Source organism: Pseudorasbora parva, chromosome 6 (assembly GCF_024679245.1).
Source record: "Pseudorasbora parva isolate DD20220531a chromosome 6, ASM2467924v1, whole genome shotgun sequence".
NCBI lineage: Eukaryota > Metazoa > Chordata > Actinopteri > Cypriniformes > Gobionidae > Pseudorasbora > Pseudorasbora parva.
In genome coordinates, this window is record NC_090177.1 from 5,211,057 (window position 1) to 5,229,408 (window position 18,352).

General features: G+C 38.0%; 1 protein-coding gene across 2 annotated transcripts in view; it reads right to left on the reverse strand.

The window, feature by feature from the left end:
* Nucleotides 1–1,364: 1,364 nt before the first annotated feature.
* Nucleotides 1,365–18,352, reverse strand: part of LOC137078297 (AP-1 complex subunit sigma-2) — a 101,174-nt gene continuing 84,186 nt past the window's right edge. Inside the window, exons 2-15 of one of the 2 annotated variants that reach the window (XM_067445469.1) lie at nucleotides 14,245–14,431; nucleotides 11,942–12,282; nucleotides 11,669–11,854; nucleotides 9,947–10,189; nucleotides 9,748–9,866; nucleotides 8,738–8,845; nucleotides 8,220–8,397; nucleotides 7,820–7,958; nucleotides 5,060–5,252; nucleotides 4,799–4,952; nucleotides 3,057–3,341; nucleotides 2,347–2,507; nucleotides 1,810–1,946; nucleotides 1,365–1,655 (exon numbers count right to left, since the gene is read on the reverse strand). In XM_067445469.1, coding sequence (XP_067301570.1) covers nucleotides 1,511–1,655; nucleotides 1,810–1,946; nucleotides 2,347–2,507; nucleotides 3,057–3,341; nucleotides 4,799–4,952; nucleotides 5,060–5,252; nucleotides 7,820–7,958; nucleotides 8,220–8,397; nucleotides 8,738–8,845; nucleotides 9,748–9,866; nucleotides 9,947–10,189; nucleotides 11,669–11,854; nucleotides 11,942–12,269 — 2,376 coding nt within the window. In that variant the 5' untranslated portion in view covers nucleotides 12,270–12,282; nucleotides 14,245–14,431 and the 3' untranslated portion in view covers nucleotides 1,365–1,510. Of the gene's footprint in view, nucleotides 1,656–1,809; nucleotides 1,947–2,346; nucleotides 2,508–3,056; nucleotides 3,342–4,798; nucleotides 4,953–5,059; nucleotides 5,253–7,819; nucleotides 7,959–8,219; nucleotides 8,398–8,737; nucleotides 8,846–9,747; nucleotides 9,867–9,946; nucleotides 10,190–11,668; nucleotides 11,855–11,941; nucleotides 12,283–14,244; nucleotides 14,432–18,352 lie in introns of those variants that run through there. The other variant, XM_067445472.1, reaches the window with a different exon arrangement.

The window sequence follows — 18,352 nt, forward strand, 5'->3', positions numbered from 1 at the left end:
CATGATCTCAGAAGAGCAAACTGGCTTTATAAAGGGCCGTCAGTTATCCTACAACATCCGTTACCTTTTAAATATAATATACTCTAAAAATTCCACTACAATCCCTGAATTGGTCATCTCAGTTGACGCTGAAAAAGCATTCACCAGGGTCAAATGGCACTTTCTGCTTGCCGTTCTAAATAAATTTGGGTTGGGTGATACATTCATTTCATGGATACGCCTTCCTATACATCCCCAACTATACTACTGGGCAACACCTATTCATAAAATCTCATTATGGTCCAAATTTACACACCCTCCGTGGTGCAAGTTAGAGATACTTTCTTGCGGCTCATCCTCTCTGCCTGCTTTGCTCACCTCCTCTAACCTGATGTCTAGGTCAGGCTTTCCCACTGACCTACCATCATTAGCATAATTATGTGCTGCGATGGCAGCAACATGTAGAAGGGGACAGCCTCTGCTCCAAACTCTCTTGCCAAAAATAAAAGCATAGAGCTGATCTTTCCACTGGTAAGAATGCCACTCAGCGAACAGACTCCAATTCAAAGTATGCACGCCTAGTAGAGGGAACTCTAGCTTAAGTGATAGCGTCAACCACTGGTAGTAGGCCACTTAAGCCCTTATGTCCCATCCACTGACCACGCATGGAGACTCCAGAAGTCTGGACATGGGTGCCATATGGTGCCCCTTCCCTGAGAAAGCAAGTGGTCTTGTTCTAAGGGCACTCTGGCCTGTAGAAAGGCAAGGTCTGACCTGGGGCTAAATGTTTGGCAACAGCTCGGTGTGGTGGTCACATGGAGTGTGCCGTGGTGCCGTACCAATCTTGGAACTTGGATGTGTTCACCATGAAATATTTACCATATCACCATATTTAGTATGGCTGTGATGTTTTTTATTTTAGAAAAACAAATTTGCACTAACTATAATCAAGAATTCAACTGTGATTAAATATTTGTAAGTTATGTTAAAAAAAAAAGCATCATGGCTTCATTTGAATGGCATTTTTTTATGATCACAAATATTTGTTTGCTTTCATTAATATTTTGCTTTTGCTTTTCAAATCTACTATGACATGTTGCATATGATTAATATTCTATTGTGAAATTCTACATAATATAATAATGTACTAAATTGTACTAAATGTTGTGGTCATTTTCTCTCTTTCCTCTCCAGCTGTTAACATTACTTGTGAAATGTTGAGGTTCTTGGTTTATTTTGTAATAACTGCAGCATCTGAAAAAGTGTTTGGTTCTATAACTGATGTTGAATATAAAATAAACAGCTTGCTAATTATTATGCAAATACACATTGAAGAACAATTAACATTTGTGCACAAACATCACAACAGAGAGACAGATATAATAAAAAAAATGGTTGATATTTATTGTTGAAATACATTAGTAGTGAATGAAAATACTATATTATAATTTAGTGAAGGTGATCCTTAAATCTAGTACATATTCTTCAAGAGAAGCGAGAGCATTACAAGGCTTTACAAGGACAGTGTTTTTTAATTTGGTTTGACCACAATATCCATGAATCCGTGCACCTGAGTGAGCTGACGACAGTCCATCGATGCCAGGAGCTTCTGAGAGCCGGAGACGGTGGGAACAAACTTCTCCATCAGTGTAACCGTCGCAAGCTTCTCCACATCACTGACACACAGAAAGACAATATCAACTCTCTGGAAGATGTTCACTCTTTAAATATCATATTTAATGCAGTACAATCCATGTTTCTAAACCAATCTAAAGTGCATGAACACGTCACAGCTGAAATTAAACTGCTGTTAAACACTGAAAGTCTTACCCATACGAGATCTTTCTGACGCTCTGCATTCTCAATCCCTCGATACGGAACAAAACGTTCTTCAACACTTGTGACAGCGGGTTCTGGAACGTGATCTTGACTGTCAACTCTTTCCCCACCACAGCATCCCCTTGAGACTGAAACAGCACAAACACAATCAATGATGGAGAGTTTCTTTATGATCAACTGAATTCACCTGTAGTGTTTCGATTTATGTAAAGGCAAAGGTGAAACACTTAATATAAATAAACTGAAACTAGCATCAACACTAAACTCAATGCATAACTGAACGCACGGACAGATTTAATGTGCAAAATAGAGAATGAGATTTGAGTTCTAAGATAGAGAGGATAAATCTATTCTGTTCCTTCCTCTAAGCATCACATGACTATAGTGTGTGAGTCAGAATATAGTGCACTACTATTATGATACTTTACAGTAACAATCTAACCGCAACCAAATGCAACATCACGAAACATACAAACATGTTGTGCATGTTACACATGACAAATATAGACTAGAGTCTCATCAGCGTACAGTGATGGTGAGGTCTGGTGTGCGCAGTCTGAAGTTGAACCGCGTGGCCAGAATCTGTTTGGTCTGGTTGACCCGTCCGGTGACCGCGAGCATCAGAGCGCCCTGATCCACCAGATGATTCATGTACTCCCTATACTGCAGAGTCCAGGGAATAGTCTTGGCTGAAGAGAGACAAGGGAACATGGCATTAATGACAACGAGAAAACAACTGGGTGTCATTTTGCACTGTAGTTTTGGAGCAGACTGTCTGTGTTATGAAGAGTAATTAAAACATTTATAAAATGTTTATAATTTATAAAATAGTCAAATCAGATTTGATCCTAAATTCCATGGATTTAATCATAAATCCAAAATGAGAAAATTACTTATAAATGCAAGATGTTCATATACATGATCAACTAAACTGCTGTCATGCAAAGTTTTTGCGCTCATATTCCAGTAATTTTGGCTCATAATTGTGGCCTAGTATAAAAATCACTATGATAAGGCTGGTTTTGCAGTTGGTGCTTAAATTCATCCCAAATATGTTCAGTGGGGTTCAGGTGAGACCACATTATGCTTACTTTCAAATAGAATTTTAAATAGATATTTCTGTGTGTGAACAGCATCTTGATCACTTTGATTTGGCCTGAGATTTATGGATCTTGGTTAGCTAAATGTTGCATTAATTTTCCTTGAATTTAGGGGTTTAAAAGTCAAACTCCACTCACTCTCTAGTGGTTTGAGATCGACAGGAATCCGGTCCTTCTTCACGGTTGCTTTCAGGACTCCGGTGTAGTACATGACCATCACCTCATACAGCAGACTGGCCGTGCGCTGCTTTGAGCTCTTGTTCTTCAGGACGATGGAGAGTTTGGCGTCTCCACCAATAAGAGGGCCTGTCCCATTCATGATGATCTCAATGCTCACGTCATTTTCGGTGGATGATGGGTACGTAGTCGGCTTGGACCCGAATCGACTGGCCGTTTCCACAGCAATGCGTTCCTCTTCCGAACCTGAAGATATGGACTGAGGAATTAGGAGTGGGGGTAGCTGCATTTTATTTGGTCTGTTCCAAATATTAGAAGATTAAGGAAGATTAAGGAAAAGGCTGAGGTATAACAAGCACACTTGCATCCTCAAGAAATAGCCTGAAAAATGGAGCGCAGATGGAACAAAACTAAACTAGAGGTATTTCACATTTCATGGAAGGAAAGTGATATTGCATATAGTAAGAAACTGCTAGATCTGCTTACTTTGACTCTCTTATAAGAAAACAAACACAACTGTGGGTATTTATTTGATACAGTGGCTAAATTAACGAGAAATAAAGCCTTAACTTCAGGTGTTCCAATTTGATACTATCAACCACAACATTATTTAAAATAGACATGAAAATTATGTTGGCATTAGAGGAATTGCATCGGAATTGCTCGAATCATATTTATCTGACCATTATCAGTTTGTATAATAATAAATTAAGAGGTGTCATATCGATCACAAGTAAAGTATGGAGTGCCGCAACGCTTAGTGCTAGGGCCGTTGCGTGTTACCCATGGGGGACATCATTAGGAAGCGTGGTGCTAGTTTTCATTGTTATGCTGCTGATACTCAACTCTATATTTCTTCACGCCCTGACCAAACTTACTAATTCACAAAATTAACAATGCATAGTTATAAAAAAATGGGTGACTAGTAATTTCCTACTATTTGCTGCTTTGAAACAATCTGTAAAATATACAATTGTAAAAAGTGCTATATAAATAAAGGTGACTTGACTTTACTATTTAATTCTGAAAAAAACTGAGATTCTAATTATTGGACCAAAAAAATTGCACAGAATAACCTAGAATAATGTCTAACACTTGTTGGATGTTCTGTCAAGTCCTCGTCATCAGGGTGCTCTTTGATACCAACTTTCATTTTATAGCCACTTTCTAGCCTCAGTAAAACCGCATATAAAAATACGGTATATAAACTATGACAAATGCTCTCAATGACAAATGCTGAACAGTTAGTTCATGCATTCATGACCTCAAGGCTAGATTATTGTAATGCTCTACTGGGTGGTTGCCCTGCTCGCTTAATAAACAAACTCCAGCTAGTCCAAGACGCAACAGCTCCAGTTCTTACTAGAACCAGGAAGTATGATCATATTAGTCCAGTTCTGTCAACACTGCACTGGCTCCCTATTAAACAAGTAAGTTGAAATGTAATAAACAAGATTTTAAAATATATGAAAAGCACTAAATGGTTTAGCTCCCAGTACGTGAGCGAGCTCTTAACACATACTCCATCAAGTCTATTGCAGTCTCAAAATTCTGATAATACCTAGAATATCAAAACTGCAGATGGTCGATCCTTTTCCTTTTTAACACCTAAACTCTGGAACAGTCTTTGTCCGGTAGGCACTGTATCAGTTTAAATCTAGATTAAAAACGCATCTCACATCAAAATGCATTAGATGTCTTACCCTCTGGGTATTTGTAGAGGAGCGTGATGTCCATGCGCTCTTCCGATCCTACAGCTTTGGTACTGATGCGCTGGCCAATGGATTTCTTCTCCACGTTGATCTGACTGAAACTGCCATCGGCTTTCTTCTGCCAGTAGATTCTATCACTGTTCACCTGAGACACAGTGAAACAAGTTCAGAGATTTAGGAGATGTTGTGACTCAGAATGAATCATCAGATCAGCAAATGAGGGTAAAAAGAGGTTCAAACGAAAGCGCTTACCTCAGCAAAGACAAACGGAGTGTCGAATTTCAGGTCGACTTGTCCATTGCGGACCGCGGTGACAGGCGTAGGACCCAAGCGGTACGAACCCTGGCTGAGCTCCTGAGGGGTCGCATCCACCACCTGCCACCCACCGTTACCTGCCGGCAGGTCAGGACGGGCCATCCACGACTCGTTCCATACGTGGAAGTTCCTACACAGAAAGAGAGTTTATTGGCAAGCAGGAATTTACACAAATAAAGTCTAAGGCATGTAAACTAAACCTAAAATATAATATAGCTCTGAAAAAAATTAAGAGACCACTGCAAAATTATCAGTTTCTCTGGTTTTACTATTTATAGGTATGTATTTGGGTAAAATTAACATTTTTGTTTTATACTATAAACTACTGACATAATTTTTCCCAAATTCCAATTAAAAATATTGTAATTTAGAGCATTTACTTGCCGAAAGACAACACTGCATCTTTTTTGTTATTTTGACCAGTTGTTGAAGACCTCGAATAGTGGAAATAAAATAAGTTCATATTCCTTTTTAAACAACACAATACTGTTTTAACTTAGGAAGAGTTCAGAAATCAATATTTGGTGGAATAACCCTGATTTTGAAACACAGCTTTCATGCGTCTTGGCATGCTCTCCACCAGTCTTTCACATTGATTTTGGGTGACTTTATGCCACTCCCGGTGCAAAAATTCACACAGCTCCAATTTTTTTGATGGCTTATGACCATCCATCTTCCTCTTGATCACATTCCAGAGGTTTTTCTATGGGGTTCAGGTCTGAAGATTGGGCTGGCCATGACAGGGTCTTGATCTGGTGGTCCTCCAGCCACAACTTGATTGACCCGGCTGTGTGGCATGAAGCATTGTCCTGCTGGAAAAACCAGTCCTCAGAGTTGGGGAACATTTTCAGAGCAGAAGGAAGCAGGAAAACCTTGTAAGTGGTTTGATTCATGCGTCCTTCACAAAGACAAATCTGCCTGATTCCAACCTTGCTGAAGCACCCCCAGATCATCACCGATCCTCCACCAAATTTCACAGTGGGTGCCAGACACTGTGGTGTAGGCCTCTGAGACCTGGAGAGGCCTACACCACAGTGTCTGGCACCCACTGTGAAATTTGATCTAACCAATCTAGATCTAGATCTAGATCTAACCATCTAACCATTAGATGACCAGGTGTCTTTGCTTCTCGTTGATGAAGGTTTTTTTTCTAGCTTTGCACAACTTCAGCCCTGCCCATAGGAGCCTTTTGCCATTCTTTTTGTAGGTCACTCGATGTCATCCTTTGGTTTTTGAGTGACATTCGAATGAGTTGGTGGTCATTTAGGTCAGTAGAGAGTCGTTTTCACCCTCTGCCGGTCTGTTAGCCTGACAAGCCAGACACACATCAAGATGTTTGGTCTGGAAACTCACCATTGACAGCTCAATCCGACGGGCGGGATAAACGGTTGTCTTTCAAACTCCCTCTGCACAGCGTGCACGCAATTGGATAGTGCTACAACCAACCAGAGCAACGACGGTGAAGCAGAGCTAGTTGGAAGATTAAACTTTCGCCGTATCCGTTCGGCTAAACTCCGAACACATCTTCCCTTTAAAAGAATGACTTCAGTGTCGTTCTTTGTTCTTTTCTCAGAGAAAAGCTTAACTCCAAGTCTTCCAGAGTCGCGGTCAAAGCTAATTCGAAAGACCGCTGCTCGTCTGTTTCTGTGTTCGGCGGTCGTTTTGTTAAGCCCCGCTCACTGACTCTATACACAATGTGATTGGCCCGACCAGAGTTTGGCGATTACAGCTCAGAAGGGTAAGTTGCTAGACGACACTCGCGGCAGATTAGATTTGCTGCCGCTAGGGTGCATCTAGATTTCTAGGCTACCGGTCTGTAGCTTTGTTGTCCCCAATGTCTGCTGCTTGACCTTGTTCTTATGAACTGCCGTCTTTGAAATTTTAAGGATGGAACCAACCCAACGCCCACTGTATCCCTCTGCCAGTTAAGCCAGAATTCAACCCTTCTTTTCCTCACTCAAAACTTTCCTTTTCAACTTTTTTGGCATGGTCAATAGTTATTTTTTTAGGTACTTTTGAGTTCAAAACCCTACATTTATATTTATAAATACTAAGTAAACAACTAAATAAATGCAAACTTTTTTTTTATATAAATTCATTATTAAGAAAAACTGAATTTTAAAAAACCCATATCCCATAAATCACTAGCTATTTTTAATTATAAAGGGTTAAACATTAAATACAAGTTATATATTAATTACTTGTTCATCTAACATATCTATTGCTTCCCAAAATACAATACAAATTTGGTTTCTTTGGGACAGATTTAAATACAGTTCAAAACCATGATAAACAAATAAACAACAAAATTAAATTAAATGAAATCAAAACTAAATTTATTTTTAAAAAAACCTCAGGTAAACTTCTATTTTCCATGAATCACACCATGGTATTTTTCATTCATTAGGTTATATTTTATATATACAGGTTTTAGAAGTAATTTTTCCTCTAACATATCTACTCCACAAAATAATAATGAAATGTTATTTTTGCTTCTAATGGTTAAAATAAAAGTCATGGGACACAGAAATGTCTGATATTCATGGACAGTATCAGTAATTATCACTTCTATTTGAGAAAATCTGAAAAACATCACAATTTAAAAATAACATGCAGTATTTGCACAATGACACTAATGGCAATAATGAAAGGAACATGTGACAGACATTGAGGTATAGATGGTTGTTTTTATCATACCAGACAGAATCGCTGTTCAGCTCTTTAATTAACTCCAGCTTTTCATCGATATAAACATCAGTGGTCAAGGAAAGGTCCGTGTCGTGGGCGGAGCTGAAGTTGGTCACACACCGAGTGGGAATACCGAGACATCTCAGTACTGAAAGAAAATGTACTTTATAAATATATTTATACAGTTTATGAACTAAACACATGTTGCCAACTTTCCCAGGTGCCTTGTTGTGTCTGCGCCCCCTTGAGGATTGACGGTTATCACAACAAACACGTGTGCTGGCCAATCATTCTCATCTGATTTGCATATACTTATATTGTAGGTTTTGGCACACTACTTATCAGACGATTTGAATCAAATGCAATCGACTTATGACACAAAAACACAGAACGCTGTAATGACGCGTACCGGATGCCGTGACTCCAGCGTAGACCCAGCATTGGGCGAATTTGACCGGCTTTCCTCCATTCTTATAAAACTGTTTGAGAATGTCTCCGCTGCCGCTCCAGGCGGTGGGCATCGTCCCGCCTTCATAGCTGTCTGACCAATTACCCATCAGCACACCTCGGTCGTCATTAGAGTTCACCTGTTGCAGAGAAGAGGAGAACAAGTGCTTTTCAGTTCTTAAATCTGTACAGTAAGGGATTTCTGAGAAACGCTGTTGAAAGTGGATTGGACAGAACACCACAAGACACTTGTAGCCAATCAGCAGTAAGGGGGTGTGTCCACTCATGAGGGGCGGTGCCTATGCTGCATAGAGTGTTTGCGAATTTGGGGGCAGGGCTAACGAGATAGGGCCGTGTTTGTTTTAGTGATTTCAAATATCAATAGTATTTTATAGCTTTTCTAAAAATAAAAAATAAAAAATATATTTATTGAGCAAGGATGGGTTAAATCCACGTCTATGTCTTGTGGATGAGACTCACCAGAGCAGAGACCATCCTGGACACGATCACCGGGTCTCTCCATTCGGTCATCGCGACCTGACTCCTCGCCAACAGGAACAGACACGCTTCCAGGACATCCTGCTCAAACTGATGAAACACACCAAACCATTGAAAAAGATTATTATTAATAATAATAATGATCATAAAAATAATAACACCAACAAGAGCAAAAATAGAAATTGAAATAATGTAAATATTACCAATAATAATAATGTAAATAATAATGTAAATAATAATGTACATAATAATAATAATAATAGCAAATAATGCAAATAGCAATAAATATTATTATTATTAATAATAATAATTATAATATTGTAAATAATACCAATAATAGCAGTACAAATTGCAATATTTAGAACAACAATATAAATAGGAAAATAAAAAATAATAATAACAGCGATAAAATTATATATTTATAAAATTATAAAATTATATAAATAATAATAATATTAATAATAATAATAATGTAATTATTATTATTAAAAAATAATAAAATTCACTTTAAAAATGAATTTACTAATAACAGCAATATTACAACTATTACTAAAAATAAAAATAATAACAATAATGTAAATAATGCTAATAATTGTAATAATAATTATAATATAAAATAATTTAGAAAATAATATAATAATAGCAATAATAGTAAATAATTTTGTTCAACAATAATATAACAACAATAGTAATTAATGAATAAAAATGTCAATACAAATAATAGCAATGGGAAAATAATAATCACTTAAAATATAATATTACAACTACTACGACTAATTATAATAATAACAATAATGTAATTAATAATGGTAGTAACAACATAATTAAAAAATAATAATAATAATGTAAATAATAAAAATAATAATAATAATAAATAGGGAACATTAAAAATAATTAAAAAAAATACTACTACTACTACTACTAATAATAATAATAATAATAATAATAATAATAATAGTCACTCTCTATAATGGAATTGTGTGTTTTCGCACCTGGGCATAATTCCATGTTCTGGCTCCAATTTGCTGCTCGGTTCCGTAGTAAATTCTGCCCATGCTGTTGAGAACATACTCTTTCCTTTCCGCCTCATTATCCAGATACACAGGATCATCTGAGGAGAGAGAGATAGTGTCACTTCACTGCTGTAAAGGAAGACAGAGCGAGTGTAACCGTCTTGTGCTCGGCCCGTACCTTCACACCAGGGGTTGAAGAGCACGCACAGGTCGTTCGGGGCGCAGGGGAACAACAGCATGCCTTTCGGTGAGAAAGATGCCACGGTGATCATGTAGCGGCCGATGGAGGCGGTCGGCAGGATGTTGACCGACAGCCGGATCCGCATGTCCTTCATCTCGACGATCTTCATCTCCCACCGTCCGTCCTCCAGCACGTCGACTAAAGGAACGGAGATGCGGATCCCAGTGGTGGCGACTGAACCTGCGGGACAGAGACACGGAGCCGTTACAATAAAGGGTTAGTTCAAGCAAAAAATTTAATTCTGTCATTAATTCCTCGCGTGTTTGGCCACCCGTCAGACCTCCGTTCATCTTCACACACAGATGAAGATATTAGTGTTGAAATCCGATGGCTCAGAAAGGCCTTCATTGACACCAATGTCATTTCCTCTCTCAAGACCCATAAAGGCACTAAAGACGTCGTTACAAAGCCCATCTCACTACAGCGGCTCTACTATCATTTTATGAAGACACGGGAGTAGTTTTTGTGCGCAAAAAAAGCGAAATAACGACTTATATGAACTGCTATGAACTGTTATGAATCAGTAAATCGATTCATGATTCGGATCAAACTGCTGAAATCACGTGACTTTGGCGATCCGAATCATGAATCAATACGTCGATTCATAATGATTCTAAACTTTTTTTTGAAAAAGGCCCATAACAAAGTCGTTATTTTGTTTTTTTTGCACACAGAAACTCTTCTCGTCTCTTCATAAAATGATAGTAGAGCCGCTGTAGTGAGATGGGCTTTGTAACGACGTCTTTAGTGCCTTTATGGGTCTTGAGAGAGGAAATGACATTGGTGTCAATGAAGGCCTTTCTGAGCCATCGGATTTCAACACTAATATCTTCATCTGTGTGTGAAGATGAACGGCGGTCTGACGGGTGTCGAACAACATTAGGGTAAGTAATTAATGACAATTTTCATTTTTGGGTGAACTAACTCTTTAAGTGACTTAATGATTTAGATTTAATATAAGCATTTGACTCAGAGAATCAGCAGGATTAGACGGATTAGATCACATAATAACCGGTCCTGGCCCAAATCCAACCACTTCATGACTCACATCCATCAGGAATGAGACAGAGTGTATGGATTCATCAGATGAATAAAAAGAAGGATATTGACTAACCGTCAGAAAGTCTGAGCACACTAATCTATCAGTCCAACAATGATAACGCCTGACGAAACAAGCTTTTATTTCCATAGCCGCTGCATGTGTACGTTTTATGAGTGACGGTTGAGTACACAAAGACTTTCAACAATAAATCCATCATAACTGGAGTGGAAATTAGTTTTAAATGGACCTCATTATCGGATTCTGACATGTATTTACTGCTTGATCTGTGATCTGACTTCACTCCATCAGATTCAGACATTAATTATTGTTATGATGCAGATTCAGGTTGTTCTGCTGCTGGTTTGAATGCAGTTTTAGGTGTGAGAGAAGTGTCACTCAACACCTCTTCATCCAGTTATGCAGAAGTCAGAGGTGTGCCCACTGAGAGTGAGGTATCTAAACAAAATGAGCTAAACAACAGTAAAAGGGAATCCAGGCAAGCCCAGACTCGAGACTGTCGCCTACAGAGATGTGTCAGTGTCAGATTAGGATAAACACAGATCTTTTTAAAGGTGAAGCGAGTCATGTGACGTGGTTTTTAACTCGAGCACACTCACTCAGCTGAAGCTGTAGGTTGTCTGATTTGGGGTTGAAAGGTCTGGAGAGTTCGATCCAAATCTGGAAGGTCTGTCCTCGGCGGACGATCAGGTTGTCGCTGAAGTAAGCGTCTGTGCGATGCTCACGTCGGTTCGGCCCATTCTTGGATTTCAGGAGGTCGACGGAGCGCACCACCAGAAGTGTGTCTGAGGAAGAGAGAGCACGGTTTAAGGCCTACGGATACAATGAAATCAAAGGAGTGAACTCAAGTCTGAAATCTTTCTTCTCCTCACCTAAAGCAGGTGTTACAGCTGCCGCAGATGGGGTGGCGGATGGAGTGGCGGATGGGGTGGCGGATGGGGTGGCAGGTCGGGTGGCGGATGGGGTGGCGGATGGAGTGGCGGATGGAGTGGCGGATGGAGTGGCGGATGGAGTGGCGGATGGAGTGGCAGGTCGGGTGGCGGATGGAGTGGCAGATGAAGTGGCGGATGGAGTGGCAGGTCGGGTGGCAGATGGGGTTACGGATGGGGTGGCAGATGGGGTGGCAGATGCAGATGTGGTCGTAGGCACAGCCGCAGGTGTGCTGGGACCTCTAGTAGTGTTTGGGATTGAGCTCGACATTTCTACAAGTAGGCTGAAAATCAAGTGAAAAACACCTAAATATGTTAAATGCTTTATCAAAAACAAATACATGAATAAAACTTTAAACAAATCAATCAATAAATACAATTCTAATAAATACATAAACGAATAAATAAATTAATGGGGGAAAAAAATAAAATAGACAAAATATATTTAATAAAAAAACAAATAAATACAATAAATAAATGTTCAAAAATATTTTAATAAATACAATTTAAATAAGTTACAATTCTAATAAATAACACATTAATAAAAATCCACATAAATTAAATAAATATTAAATAACATGTTAATAAATAAATAATTCAAATAAATGAAATTTATATATATATATATATATATATATATATATATATATATATATATATATATATATATATATATATATATACACACACACAGCTCTGAAAAAAATTAAGAGACCACTTAACATGTATTTCTCAATGTTAAGTGGTCTACACAAACACACACACACACACACACACACACACACACACACACACTTTAGTTTTAGTTCAATTACTAAAACATATTAATATTTCTTCTCCTGTTAGTTTTCCTCTTTGAGAGGTCACAATGGCACGGCCTACTGACCAATATCCTCAGAGTCGTCATCTTTAAACTCAAAGTGGGATTAATGACGAGTTCTGCGTCCTCAGTGACTATTTTAATTTTGTAATTATAAAATCATTAGTTTCGTGCTCGGCTGACACCCATCACCTCCCACGCTGAATGCAGTCATTATCATACTTATTCACAAAAGACGCCACTTACACTTTCTCTCACACACACACACACACACCTGAGTAACCCATTAAACCTCGTGATGACATGATCACCATCACAGCTGCACGTTCTCACTGACACATCTAAACCAAAGACACAGCTGATCTTGTGCACAAACGTGTTTTACAGTCACTTTCATTAGGTCTCAAATACATGCATATTTAAATATTAAGCATATATGAAAACATATGATTTATAGTTTATGATATTTCAAATGATTCTGTTTTAACTAAGTTGTAAACTTGGACAAATCCAGTTAAATGTTTTAAATGTTTTATTTAACTCAACTATTGTTTAAATTTCACTGTATTGCTTGCTTAAAACAAACCCAAGTTATGTTGGAAATTAACATTTATTAATATGTTGAATAAATTAATAGGTTGGGAAAACATAAAACAACCCAAATGTTGGGCTAAGATTAAAACAGCCCAACCTCTGGGTTAAAAGAGCCCAACTGCTGGGTAAAAAGAGCCTAATCGCTGGGTTAAAACAACACTACTGCTGGGTTAAAACAGCCCAACCTCTGGGTAAAAAGAGCCTAATCGCTGGGTTAAAACAACACTACTGCTGGGTTAAAACAGCCCAACCTCTGGGTTAAAACAGCCCAACTGCTGGGTAAAAAGAGCCTAATCGCTGGGTTAAAACAACACTACTGCTGGGTTAAAACAGCCCAACTGCTGGGTAAAAAGAGCCTAATCGCTGGGTTAAAACAACACTACTGCTGGGTTAAAACAGCTCAACCTCTGGATTAAAAGAGCCTAATCGCTTGTTTAAAACAGTTTAAATGTTGGGTTAAAAGAGCCTAACCGCTGGGTTAAAACAGTTTAAATGTAGGGTTAAAAGATCCTAATCGCTGGGTTAAAACAACACTACTGCTGGGTTAAAACAGCTTAATTGCCCAGCACACAAACATATAACCCAACGCTGGGCTAAAACAACCCAAGTTTGGTTAAAAATGGACAAACCTAGCGGTTGGGTTAAATGTTTGCCCAACGTGCTGGACAGTTTTATTTAACCCAACTATTGAACTAAGCATGTTATAAAAGGGCCAAGCCACTTTCATTTGTAACATGAACAATTGACAAAATTAATGCAATAATGCTGCATATATATTTACAGTTCAATGAAGAGCAATGTTGTCATGAAGTGTTGTGTAGTGCAGTGTTACCTGTGTCTCAGAGTCTCTGACGGAGTGTGTTCAGTCTGTTGATCAACACTGGGAACGTTTGGCTCTTATTTAAGCGCGGTGCCACTCCTTCAGTCCAGAGGCGGCAACACTTACAGTCAGAGACGGATGGAAATAAAGGGCACTTCTTCCTCCTCTCATTCAACAGAAATATTCAGGGAAAATCATCCTGAATCACAGATCAGCAGATTAAAATCTTTGAATCATCAAAGGCAATTAATTCATACAAAAGACGTGAAAATGAACACATTCCTGCATCCCAACAGCAATTAAAAAGCTGTTAAGCCTTATAAAGTAAAATACATTTTATAAGTGTCTGCTAAACAGTTTAATTATGTTTACTATTATATTAACAATAATAATAATAATAATAATAATAATAATAATAATAATAATAATAATATCTATAATGGTATTATTGACATTTCAGAAAGCATATATATATATATATATATATATATATATATATATATATATATATATATATATATATATATATATATATATATATATATATATATATATATATATATATATATATATATAAATCAAAATAAAATAACTGTATTAAGATCAATAATTAAAATCAATAAAATTTAAATAATATTAAATCAAATTAATAAAGATTTTAATAAATTAAATTAATATTATATAATAAAATATAAACAATATTACTATAAATATATAAAATATAAATAAGTATACAATATTAAATCTAAGTACAATTCAAATACATAAACACTTAATATAAATAAACATTATTCAACATTTAAATAAGTATTCAATAAATAATTGAAATAAATAAAATAGAAATACTACATATTTTTAATAAATACAATTCATATAAATAAAATATGAATAAGGATTAAATCAAATTAATATATAAATGCATTATTCTAATAACCTTAAAACAAACAAAATAATAAGTATTAAATAAATACAAATATAAATACATAAAACAAACAAATACTAAATAATTTCTTAATAAAATAAAATTAAATAAAATAGAGATAAACTTTAAATAAATAATAAATACTAAATAGAATTTAAATAAATAAACGTAATACTTATATATACTGAATCGTTTATTTGCATGGTTAGATTTTGACACTTCAGATGCACTACAGGGAAAACTTTGGATGTACTTGATTCACATTTGTTTTGAAATGTTTCATGAAGTCTAAAAACAATATAACATAATCTGCATAAATTACATTTTTAATGAAAAGTCAACACATGAGGCGACAAACACGAGGTGTGTCCCATTTCCCATACTTCAGCATTCTTCAGCATTAACACACACTGGAAACCACATGACAGATTCAACTACAAGTGTGCAGACATTGTGCTTGTTCACATTAGTTATAGATCTATATTGTGCATATTTGACCACTTGAACCTTCACACTCTGACACGCATGTACGCACACATATGGACATATTAATATTTATTATACATGTTTCCATAAAGCCCTCTAATGTTTCCATATGGTGACACAGAAGAGGAGGAACTGGTTTGACGGTAAGACTTGGTAAGGGAGGGAGAGAGGAATGAGATTAGATGAAGAAAGAGTAATGAGGTGTGTGTACTCTTATGTTCTGAAGTGTGTCATTGTCATCGCTCTGGAATGATAAGAGGGTAAAGGGTGGGACGCTCTGGGTTATAATGAAGTTTATCAACACACTCAACAGCCCAAGAGCTGGAACAACACATCTGTTTATTCAGACAACACTACCTTCTCAGTGCCAGGGATTGGTTTTTCCAGAAATATTACATGCAAAATAAGATTAAAGAGTGAAATGAGTAGTAGTAGTGATGGTAGTAGTGGTAGTGGTAGTAGTAGTAGTAGCAGTAGTAGTAGGAGGAGGAGGAGGAGGAGGAGGAGGAATAGTGGTAGTAGTAGTAGTAGTAGTAGGAGTAGTAGTAGTAGTAGTAGGAGTAGTAGTAGTAGTAGGAGGAGGAGGAGGAGGAGGAGGAGTAATAGTAGTAGTAGTAATAGTAGTAGGAGTAAGAGTAGTAGGAGTAGTAGTAGTAGGAGGAGGAGGAGGAGGAGAAGGAGGAGGAAAAGGAGGAGGAGGAGTAATAGTAGTAGTAGTAATAGTAGTAGTAGTAGGAGGAGGAGGAGGAGGAGGAGGAGCAGTAGTAGTAGTAATAGTAGTAATAGTAGTAGGAGTAATAGTAGTAGTAGGAGTAGTAGTAGTAGTAGTAGTAGTAGTAGTAGTAGTAGGGGGAGGAGGAGGAGGAGGAGGAGGAGGAGTAATAGTAGTAGGAGTAATAGTAGTAGTAAGAGTAGTAGTAGTAGTAGTAGTAGGAGGAGGAGGAGGAGGAGGAGTGGTAATAGTAGTAGTAGTAGGAGTAGTAGTAGTAGGAGGAGGAGGAGGAGGAGGAGGAGGAGGAGGAGGAATAGTAGTAGTAGTAATAGTAGTAGGAGTAATAGTAGTAGGAGTAGTAGTAGTAGGAGGGGTAGTAGGAGGGGTAGTAGTAGGAGGAGGAGGAGGAGGAGGAGGAGGAGTGGTAATAGTAGTAGTAGGAGGAGGAGGAGGAGGAGGAGGAGTAATAGTAGTAGTAGTAATAGTAGTAGGAGTAATAGTAGTCAGAGTAATAGTAGTAGTAGGAGGAGGAGTAGTAGTAGGAGGAGGAGTAGTAGTAGTAGTAGTAGTAGTAGTAGTAGTAGTAGTAGGAGGAGGAGGAGGAGGAGGAGGAGGAGTAGTAGTAGTAGGAGGAGGAGGAGGAGGAGGAGGAGGAGGAGGAGGAGGAGGAGGAGGGGGAGGAGGAGGAGTAGGAGTAGTAGTAGTAGTAGCAGGAGGAGGAGGAGGAGGAGGAGTAATAGTAGTAGGAGGAGGAGGAGGAGTAATAGTAGTAGGAGTAATAGTAGTAGGAGTAATAGTAGTAGTAGGAGTAGTAGTAGGAGGAGGAGGAGGAGGGGGAGGAGGAGGAGGAGTAGTAATAGTAATAGTAGTAGGAGTAATAGTAGTAGTAAGAGAAGTAGCAGTAGTAGTAATAGTAGTAGTAGGAGGGGTAGTAGTAGGAGGAGGAGGAGGAGGAGGAGGAGGAGTAGGAGTAATAGTAGTAGGAGTAATAGTAGTAGTATGAGTAGTAGTAGTAGTAGGAGGAGGAGGAGGAGGAGGAGTAGGAGTAATAGTAGTAGGAGTAATAGTAGTAGTAGGAGTAATAGTAGTAGTAGTAGGAGGAGGAGGAGTAGTAGTAGTAGTAATAGTAGTAGTAGTAATAGTAGTAGGAGTAATAGTAGTAGTAAGAGGAGTAGTAGTAGTAATAGTAGTAGTAGGAGGGGTAGTAGGAGTAGTAGTAGGAGGAGGAGGAGGAGGAGGAGGAGGAGGAGGAGTAGTAGTAGTAATAGTAGTAGTAGTAATAGTAGTAGGAGTAATAGTAGTAGTAAGAGGAGTAGCAGTAGTAGTATTAATAGTAGTAGTAGGAGGGGTAGTAGTAGTAGTAGGAGGAGGAGGAGGAGGAGGAGGAGGAGGAGGAGTAGTAGGAGTAATAGTAGTAGGAGTAATAGTAGTAGTAGGAGTAGTAGTAGTAGGAGGAGGAGGAGAGAGTAGTAGTAGTAGTAATAGTAGTAGTAGTAATAGTAGTAGGAGTAATAGTAGTAGTAAGAGGAGTAGTAGTAATAGTCGTAGTAGGAGGGGTAGTAGTAGTAGTAGGAGGAGGAGGAGGAGGAGGAGGAGGAGGAGTAATAGTAGTAGGAGTAATAGTAGTAGGAGGAGTAGTAGTAGGAGGAGGAGGAGGAGGAGGAGGAGTAATAGTAGTAGGAGTAATAGTAGTAGTAAGAGGAGTAGCAGTAGTAGTAGTAGCAGTAGTAGTAGTAGTAGTAGTAATAGTAGTAGTAATAGTAGTAGTAGGAGGGGTAGTAGTAGGAGGAGGAGGAGGAGGAGGAGGAGGAGGAGGAGGAGGAGGAGGAGTAATAGTAGTAGTAGGAGTAGTAGGAGGAGGAGTAGTAGTAGTAGTAGTAGGAGGAGGAGGAGGAGGAGGAGGAGGAGGAGGAGTAGTAGTAATAGTAGTAGTAGTAATAGTAGTAGTAGGAGTAGTAGTAGTAGTAGGAGGAGGAGGAGTAATAGTAGTAGTAGTAGTA